We start from the raw sequence: 10,021 nt of genomic DNA, 5'->3' as shown, positions 1-10,021 counted from the left end.
ATTTGTGCCATTAATTAATTAAAATTTAAATTTAAAACTATCACGTGGATTTTATCATATCATATGGATAAGGTCAAAATTATTTTTTTTTTTCAAAAATTTTAATATTCATTTTTTTAAAACTTTCTTTAAATTAAAAATTCTTTCACATTTCCACACATATTATGTGATATAATATAAATCTTAATTTTCATTTAAATTTAAAAAATATATATATATTTCTTTTTATGGGTAATTTTGTAGAGTTTTAAATTTTCAAAATAATATTAAATTTTAGAATTATATTGAAAATTCAAAATTTTCATTGAGCTTTTAAAAATACTCTGAAATAGTAGCTACTTAACTATTGATGTGTGAATCCGAAGACCAGGTATGCCTCAAGTTGGCTACCCATGTCGGTCGTCGAGGGGTTGTTTTGTTCTATACAATCAATCCAACACTTTCTATGGTCTTATATATATTACGCTTAATGGGATTGATTCTCTCTATTACAACGAGCAAATAAGAATTAGCAATTCAATGAACACCTAGAATAGTAGGGTGCATCCCTTTCTTGGTAATCGATACTTTAGTTTGGTCTAAGAGATAGCTAGGAGACCTTTTTCTATTCGAGAGTGTATGCCCTAGGTGGGTCCCGATGGACCCGAGGCCATTCGCAACATAAAATTATTCTTTTAAAAAAATAAATATTTGTAATTTATTGTTTGTCATTACTTTAAAAAAAAAAATATTATGATTACATTTATGTTACCTATAAGTTTACAATCTTCATACATCTAAACTTTATCATTTATGTTTCAAATACCATTTGAACTTAAATAGTGTAACAAGTTTATAACTTTCAATTTTGTGTCTAATACACTCTTGTACGTTAAAAAAGTCTAATAATTCTTTAAACGGTTAATTTTGTATTTAAAATGTTCTTAGCAAAATTGAAATTTATAAGAATGAGTTGTTCTTTGGATAAAAATGCATATTTCTGTTAGAAACTTAAATTTTTAATTTTATATCTAACATAATTATATAAAATTAAATAATAGGTCAGATCCATTAGACACAACGATAAAAATTCAATAAAAATTCAATGATGTCTTAGATAGACAAGTTTTCAAAAAGAAGTTAAGTATCCTATCCTTGTGTGTTCCAAGTGTTCAAAAAGAAGTTAAATATCATTCTTAGGTTACCGTCCAATTCATAAAAGATATCTTGGTGTATGGTCTCTGATGAATCGCTTTTGATCACAATAGTATAGATGGTAGTTCAAAACTTATTTCATATGAATTTTCGAACAATACACTAAAGCTCAATGAAACAACAAGAAATGAAGGCCTTCATTCATCTCCACAACCAGAAGAAAGGTGTACATAGCTATGAGATCCCACATCGATTGGAGAGGAGAACAAAACATTCTTTATATGGATATAATAGACACATTATAAAATCGTGAGACTGACGACGATACGTAATGAGCCAAATCGAACAATATTTGCCAATGAGTTGGAGCTGTTACAATAACAAAATCACCGAGCTTTCATTACTCATCTCTATATGTGGCACCAAGCAGCATGGTTTGAGAGGCTCTCACAATACCTCCCCTACAACAGACTTTCTAACCCTAACTCTACTCCCTCTTTGTTCATAGAGATTCAATACACTAACATGGATCGCCATAACACAATCCAAAGATCTAAAAGTAGTCAAACGCATATTGAAATACATCAAAGGCACACTTGGAATGGTTTAATCTTAAACAAAAGGGGTTCACAGAATCTTTATGGTTTTTCTGATGTAGATTGGGTAGGGTGCCCCAACACTACAAGCACATCAGAAATCATATATATTCCTAAGAGAAAATTGCATATCGTGGAGCTCACCAAAGCAAACCACAATGGTGTCATGAGTTGAACTCACCTAGATTATGTTCTTACTAAGGGATGTCAGAATTCAACTGCTAAATCCTCCACAACTCCTATACATATGGTAAAGAATCCGTTCTTCCATACCATACACAGAAATTTTGTCGCTCGTGGCCACCTAATTACCAAATTTGTGTCATCCACAAATCATGTAGTTGTTATATTCACCAAAGCACTACCTAAGGCAAACTTCAAGGATCTACGGAGCAAATTAGGAGCGTATAAGATACCCACCGGAAAGATGCAATTTTGAGACTGTTATTTACAAACTGTCAAGACAAAATGGCAGTAAATTCCACGCAAATTAAACTTCTGAAATGAGAAGGATTGGATGAAGAAAAACAGAGTAAAACTCTTTTACCATTGTTCAGATATTTAGATATGGTATTAAGAATGAATAAAACACAGATACAATTATTATTCTGCAAAAACTTTATTCACGTATAGAAACAATATTTGATTATTTATGGATGGAACCACAATACATTGTTCAAATATGCTGCTGTCAGTAAGCAGGGAGAACTTCTTGGCTAAATCAAATGACAGAAAAAACACCATATGAGTTTAAAATCAAGGTACATGACTGTATTATCCACTATCTCAAACTTCAACCCAATATCAAACAACTTCCAGAGAAACATAATTACCTCGGCTTCGAGACACTCGCACTCGCACTCGCACCTGCAGCAATAGAGAGAGATGTTTATTCTTTTGTATTCCTTTTCTTCGATCACAACCAAAACCATTAATGTTATAATCAAGCCACAACAGCAGGGTGCTGCCATTTGTATGCACAGACTCAAGATAGCCTCATACTACCAAGTGAAATTAAATGTCTCCTAATTAGCTGTGCATCGTGAGGGAGGGGAGATTTGGTTTTGTATCCTTGTCTTTCGTTTTGTATTGGATGTGCATGTATGTGTGCGTCTATGTCTATTGGACCCAGATCCTGGTTATCAACCGTTCACTAAAATATATAGTGAACAGTCGGTTCTAAAGATGTCGATTTAGAATGCATATCAAATCTGTATGAATTTACAATATCTGAAGAGACAAACCTAGAGGATGCGAAAAGAAAGCACGAAAGAATCAAACGGAAGTTTATGAGTGAATTACAAACCACTATCTCCTTCGTCTCCATCCTCTTCATGTTTCCAGACAATGTCTTTCAGCCCAGTTTTGAGGTTCTTATAAAACTGAAAACAATGGCACATCACATTTAAATATTAAAAAGAATCAGTACTACACGGGCAAAATCCCAAAGCACTCAGCCAATTAAATAGGTTTCTTTCTACAGAGACTCTAGAATTGCTTATACTTCAAGGTTGCTGATAATTTTCATTTCACTTGGGATACATAATTGCTTGATTCAATGCACATGGACTTCTCAAAACACGTGAAGGTCAAAATCACTGGACCAAACAGAATCACGTTTATTAAGGAATCACATATACCTAAAGACAGATGTTTTAGTCTCTTAGATACCAAGAGTTCATTAATGGTGATCCTACCTTGTGAAATTCTAATGTATCTCCTCCCGCCTTGCGGAGCTCAACCATATACAGTGACGGAGCAACCTCGTAAATCTGTAAATAATACCATCATAACTCAACTAATTGGCATACAATAGAAGCTTCTAAAATATAAAGAAGTAAAAAGAGAAGCACCTCTGTTGCAACTGATAAATGCCCTTTACGACCTGTTTTTTCACCTTGAAGTTTCATCTGCAAGGAATGCATCAGATTAAGATATACTCGGAAGACAGAATTTTGGATGGAAATCAAATTTTAATGCATAAAAAATAATTATTAATGACTTCGATAAACTAAAGAGTCGAAATTGGTATCCATCATGTCCTCCACAACTTGCATTTCTTTTTCCAAATTTATCATCATCAACTTTATAAGGAAAAATATTTACCTTGTAGTTATTTTTCTTCACATCAAAACCCAAAGGTGCTGCAGTTTCCTCAATTTTAGAAAGGATCTCTTTTGCAGGTCGATTGGATGTGAACCTTGTTTCTCGTTTAACAAGCCCCTGGTACAACAATTTTCATCAACTCATTTCAAATTCAAAAGTAATGTTAGTGAACAAATCATCACAAAAGAAGTTGGTAGGTATGGATAGCTCAAATATTAGATTGCAGTTTAACATTTTTTATAGCTAGAAGTAAAAACTATTTCATTGAAGAGATACAATGTGAAAGCTTTTTCAATACTGAAGTACTAGAGGGAAACACACCATTTGTTTCTCAAAAAGAGAACTGAGGTTGAGGCCTTGAGATTTAGAGATGAGCTCGAATGCATTCATCGTAAGAGGGGCTGCAGGTCTTTCCTCTTTCCTTTCCACTACGAGATTACCCGAAACCTGAATGTCAAGGGCAATATGAAGATCCTGCTTAAATGATGGATTAGAAATACCCAATTGTACTTTGCTTACCCCTGTTTCATTGAAGATAGCATCCACATCATCCAGACTAATATCAGCTTGTTCAAAAGTGGGGGGCTTATAACCTTTTCTAAACCATTCATTTTCAATGACCTCTGGAATGGTAATTCTCTGTTGCAAAAGTCAAGCTGGTATATTAAACATTAAATAATGGAACACCCATTTATTAGTCGATAATCAGCAGCTGTAATTTTTTAGAAATACATAAACACATGAACTATAAAATTTTCTTATTGTATAATAATGATACATATTTTTTTAAAACGCGCCTTTTCTATGTCAGTGTCATAACTGTCTCATAACCATATCTATGCTTCTTAAAAATTCTGTCAATAAACTAGCATGGTTTTGGAATCTTTGTACTTGAAGAGGAAAAACACCAAACCAAATTGAGAAAGGGGTCAGAACTCACCGTAGCGGGATTGGGATCCAAAATTCTTTTGATTAATTTCTTTGCGTTTGTAGAGAACCATGGTGGACAAGTGAACTCAGCCTTGTGTATCTGATGATAGAATGAACGTGGAACTTAACAAAGAACAATTCAATGGCATACAATCAAGGAATTTGATGTATAGTCGGGGAACACTACAGAACTTGAAATCCTTTTCATCGTAGTTATCCAAAAAAGAACGTTACTCAAGAACAGAGAACCAGTCATACATACATGCGCATATACATAAACAAGTAGCAAATAAACATTGTAGCTGTCAAGGTAATTTTTTATCCCGGATTGATGCTTAACCAAGAATGGACAGTTGCAGGTTTAAGAGAGTAAAAGAACAATTGTCAAGTTTGAAGGATTCTTATCCCTAGTAAGAAAATTTTCAATCATGGTAACAGAAAGAAGTGTAAAGAGATAAAAAAAAGAAGGCAACATGATGATTTTACAGGAATACAACATGATTCAATTAAATTTTAGCAGAAAACCCATCAGAGGTACTAATCTGGTTGTACTTATGCCTAAAAATTAGACAATTCGAAGAGACAAAGGGTATATAACCATGTACTTAACTCTCAAATGGTTTTTTTATATTTACGGAAGGAACAAACATATTTTAATTCATCAATCCATTTTCCCATCCTATTTTTTTTAAAAATGGCACAGATCTATGTCAGCTAAGGGAAAACACCTGGAGTTATGATTCCTCCAAGAAATGCCAATGCCTGAAAGCCTAATTTAATCAAATTAGAATGGCTGACTAAGGACAAGACAGAGCGGTAAAAATAGTTTGGGTGAGTCCTAAAGTTACTTGAAAAAAACGTATTTATTTTCTTATTATTCAAGACAAAATATGAAAACAAATAAGGATTAAAGCTTTAGTGAAAATAAGTTCGTTTTATCTTTTCTTTTTCATGTTGCCTGTGGGAGGTTCAGGAAAGGGAGTCTTGCCTTCTTATACAAGGCAACCAGGTTGGAATCTTCAAAGGGTAAATAACCAGCCATCAAAACGAAAAGAATTACACCACATGACCATAAGTCAGCCTTTGCCCCGTCATAGCCTTTATTATTGATCACCTAAAATACACATTTAAATGGATTAGTTGTGTGTAAACGAACAAATTTTACTCAAACCAACATTTAATAGAATATACCTCTGGAGCAACATAGTTTGGTGTTCCACAAGTTGTGTGCAGTAATCCATCTTCCTGAAATAGAGTATCGAAAATCAGTTACCAATATTTCGATCACAAAATTAACGAAAGATGGCCATTACAGAAATTGAGAAGTAAACATTTCACGTAGTTGAGCATTTTTTAGTGCTAGGGATGCTTATTTTGGACTTCAAATAAGATCACAAAACTACAGTAACTATATAATAAATTAAATCTAGCCAAGCTCACCCGAACTTGCTGAGGTAGTGCACTCAAACCAAAATCTGAAACTTTAAGAACGCCATTAGCATCAAGCAGCAAATTCTCTGGCTGAGATTGTAAATCATATTAACATTTGAATCTAGTATCATCTAAAAAACTTTGCTTTCAATGTCTCAAGTCAGTTAAGAGGTTCTCATAAATATTTTAAAGAAATGCACCTTTAGATCTCTGTGAAAAACACCTCTGCTATGACAATAATCCACAGCATTAATAAGCTGCTGAAAATACTTTCTTGCTTCATCTTCCTTCATCCTGCCTCTGCTAACCTAATCCCAAAATAATAAACAAGAAATTAGGGGGAAGAAAAAAGAAGTAAAGCAACCACCCAAAGATTGTTGACATGCACGAAGGCAGAATACTGAAGCAATCACAATCTTACTATCTTATCAAATAGTTCCCCACCAGTGACAAACTCCAACACAATATATATTTTGGTCTTGCTAGCCATCACCTACACAAAAGATCTGCTAGATGTCATCTCAGATGCAAAATGTACATCAAATAACAGTCCAATAACATAAGTAACCTTAAGGAAAGAGTACGTAAAAATGAGAGAATTAAAATATAGTTTAAACAACAACACACGAGTCTAACCTCAAACATACGGATAACATTTGGATGCCTAATTAATTTCATTGTTGCTATCTCGCGTTTAATCTGCATAAAGCAACCAGAGGAATGAATAATAATAAAATGATCATAAACTTGTGTTACGAACTCATTCTAAATAAAATCTATAGACCTTCCAACGGTTAAAAGAAAATACATAAAGTAAAAGCTTAAGTTAGCATAAGTTGACAATACCGGTGGCACTGTAACAACTGCCCCCGAATTCAATCAGTTTCTAACAGCAAGATGTTTTTTCTTTAAAATCAGTGAGTTGAGATCAACTAATGCGTGGAACTACTCAAATTCTTTATTATTTACATTGGCTCTTATTAACCACCAGAAACAATCCTCGTGGTTACGATGCTCAAAAGTTCTCATCTCACGTGATGCTTTTACTCCTGTGTATTCCTTTTCCAGCCTACTCAAGTCCAAACCATGAGGGCCTCTTGAGGTTCTAACCGGAGAGCATACAATGCCAAAATCTCATAGTCTCTCCTCCAATTCTCTTGATATTAAGAATTAGAAATGAAGGAAAAAAAGGATTTCCATCAAGTAAAATCACAAATTGGCAAATGGCTCCATCCCGATGAAACAGATTCAGAATCAGCAAGGGATATGCCATGAAATTGCAATCAAATAACTTCTTTCTTGGAGTCGAGTTGATCGTCCCAGCACGCACGGTGTTCTTACAAACTTCAGAAAGTTAAGCGTCTGCTAATATATACAGATTGGTGCCATAAATTCGATGTTAACAAACAGAAGTTCCAAGTCAAAATTCCAAACCATGTTCTTTCAAATTCTTTAAGATCCAAAAAGAGAAATAGTAAACAATTACCCCAACTGGTTACTTCGTCAGAAAGAGACAAAAGCACAAGTTGGCGTTCGAACTTTTGACCTCTTCTAACTTTCTCCTCAATTTTCTCGGCAACCAAACATTAGATTAGACAAATAATCAAGCCATATGCTTAAACGATCAAGGGGAAAAAGGGATATCTTGTAAATACCTGACTGATCATCTTGTGCTTAAGAACTTTCTCCTTGTCGAGAATTTTGATCGCCACGTTGTCATCGGTCTCCGTGTTCCGAGCAAACTTGACCTTGGCGAAGTTTCCTTCACCTAGGGTTCTACCCAACTCGTATTTTCCCACGCGGGTTCTACCACCATTGCTCGAACTCGAGGCCTTCAACCTCCCACCGCCGCCGTCCATTTCCGATGATACTCTTCTCTCTCTGTATCCCCCTCTCTCGTTCTCTCTGTATCTCTCTCTCTCTCTGTCTCTCTAGATCCTTCCGATCAAGACCTCTTCTTCTTACAGGGTTGCCATATCTGAGACTTCATCATCCTCATATTTCCCTTTCCCTTCTTTAATAAGATTCTCTCTCTCCCCCCCAAAGTACAAGAATCAAAATCAGGCAAAAGCCGAGAAAGATTGGTGGAAGAAAACGAAAATCAATGATGGGGGAAAAGGAAAGAGATAATTATACCCACCGTCAGATCAGAAAAACCACCCATTGAATTCGGGGAGAATCGATGGACCATATAAAATCAAACAAGGAAAATGACCGGATTCGCAGCAGGCAACAACCCAAGAATCAAAAAAGAAGATAAAACAACAAGAATCAAAGTGGGAATTTCATCAACAGTAATTCCTAAAACAAAGAAACAACACCAAATTCAATAAGGAAAACGATTGAATTGAACCAGTAAATTCAAAAAACGGAATCGCCTTTGTGATGAACTCCAGAAAACTCTGTAATTTGTGACGAAAATTAATCTCATTGGGAACATGGAAGCCTGGAACAAGCTAGGTTTAGTAAGAAAAGTCAAATCCCCATTGTTCCACTCAAAATTATTTTAATATTTTTTTTATATAAAAAATTATTATAATTATTAAATACCATTAAAAAAAAATTTGAAACATTATTAGGTTAAAATATTATAAATTATTTTTTAAATCTTACCATGTTAGATTTGAAAAAGATACTCGTAAAAATATATTTATATTTATATATATAATGTCCTTGTTTATCCTTAAATAAATAAATAAATCATAATGGAATAAATCAACCAATAGAAATGAGACAGCTAGGAAATTAAAATTAATTGGATACAAATATTCAATATTATCTACTTTCATACATAAAAACAAAATATTATTGTAATTTTCTTTTATATATATATATATGATGATAGTTATCCAAAATACTTAAATTAATTTATTTATATTTTAATAATTAAATTTATATATTTTAAACATTCTTTTTGTCATATTATTAAAAATATATTTATTAATTGATTTGAAACTATTTTTATTAATAAGTGCAGTAAGATGTGAAGGAGTTGTTATATTTTATTGTTAAAATTGATATTTAATAAATTAAAGCCCATGCCGACCAATCAAGTTTCATATTTTATTTTTTTAATTTAAATAAATTCGACCAACGTGACTGAATTATTCATATAATAATAATTCTTTAATTAAATTATTAATTCGTATATGATAACCGAAATAAATGGCATACTTAGATTACAACACAAAATATTTAATTACTAATCTCAGAAGACTTTTGTTCAACCAGTTTTTATAATACTTTATAATTCTCACATTACCTACTAATACATTATTAATTTTATAATTAGAGAATTAAATACTATATGACAAATTTGCCCTTTTTTTCTTTGTTTTGACCATACTTTTAAAGGGTTATTTTCGTCTTTCTATTCTCAAAATGTTCTGATTCTTTTTTTTTTTTCTTTTTTATGTAAATTTTATCTGCAATGTGAGATTAACATGGAAACGAATCGACCAAAATAGTCATTTTTTTAAAAATTACGATACCGAAATTAACAAAAGGTTAAGAATATGTCGATCAAGACAACAAACCATTGCAATACGTACAAGTGTTGTCGTGCCTTGTGGTTTAGGCATGACCGTGGAAGTAATGAAAAAGAAAGTGTTATTTAGTTGGACCACATGCTCGAGATGTTCGAGTTTCGCTTCTCTAAAGAAGATGATACACTAAAAATATAAGTGGTCGGAACACATACAGAATATTCTAAAAGTATTGAACAGGAACCACACCAATATTTAAATTAGGTGACGTTTCTCGTAAATTTCTATGTTTATATTATGGATAAGTCAATAGTATACGATCCGATATTCAGATATTCA

At 33.0% G+C, this 10,021-nt stretch overlaps 1 protein-coding gene across 5 annotated transcripts; it reads right to left on the bottom strand.

Annotated features, from left to right (window-relative positions):
- Positions 1–2,313: 2,313 nt before the first annotated feature.
- Positions 2,314–8,688, bottom strand: LOC111782947 (CBL-interacting serine/threonine-protein kinase 23-like). 5 transcript variants are annotated; one of them, XM_023663802.1, is made up of 16 exons: positions 7,853–8,688; positions 6,834–6,896; positions 6,619–6,690; positions 6,398–6,505; positions 6,207–6,287; positions 5,958–6,011; positions 5,755–5,880; positions 4,777–4,866; positions 4,356–4,475; positions 4,158–4,283; positions 3,837–3,953; positions 3,584–3,640; positions 3,428–3,502; positions 3,036–3,112; positions 2,564–2,590; positions 2,314–2,446 (listed from the first exon to the last, which is right to left on the bottom strand). In XM_023663802.1, the coding sequence occupies exons 1-16, from the start codon at positions 8,054–8,056 to the stop codon at positions 2,422–2,424; spliced, it is 1,422 nt and encodes a 473-aa protein (XP_023519570.1). In that variant the 5' UTR covers positions 8,057–8,688; the 3' UTR covers positions 2,314–2,421. The 5 variants fall into 5 exon arrangements, with proteins under 5 accessions (XP_023519570.1, XP_023519569.1, XP_023519573.1 ...); XM_023663801.1 differs by having other exon boundaries at positions 2,564–2,597; positions 3,037–3,112; XM_023663805.1 differs by having other exon boundaries at positions 2,564–2,597; positions 3,037–3,112; positions 6,619–6,703; positions 7,853–7,904.
- Between the last annotated feature and the right edge of the window lie 1,333 nt (positions 8,689–10,021).

Source organism: Cucurbita pepo, chromosome LG20, assembly GCF_002806865.2.
Source record: "Cucurbita pepo subsp. pepo cultivar mu-cu-16 chromosome LG20, ASM280686v2, whole genome shotgun sequence".
NCBI lineage: Eukaryota > Viridiplantae > Streptophyta > Magnoliopsida > Cucurbitales > Cucurbitaceae > Cucurbita > Cucurbita pepo.
This window is presented reverse-complemented; position numbering and strand designations above follow the sequence as displayed.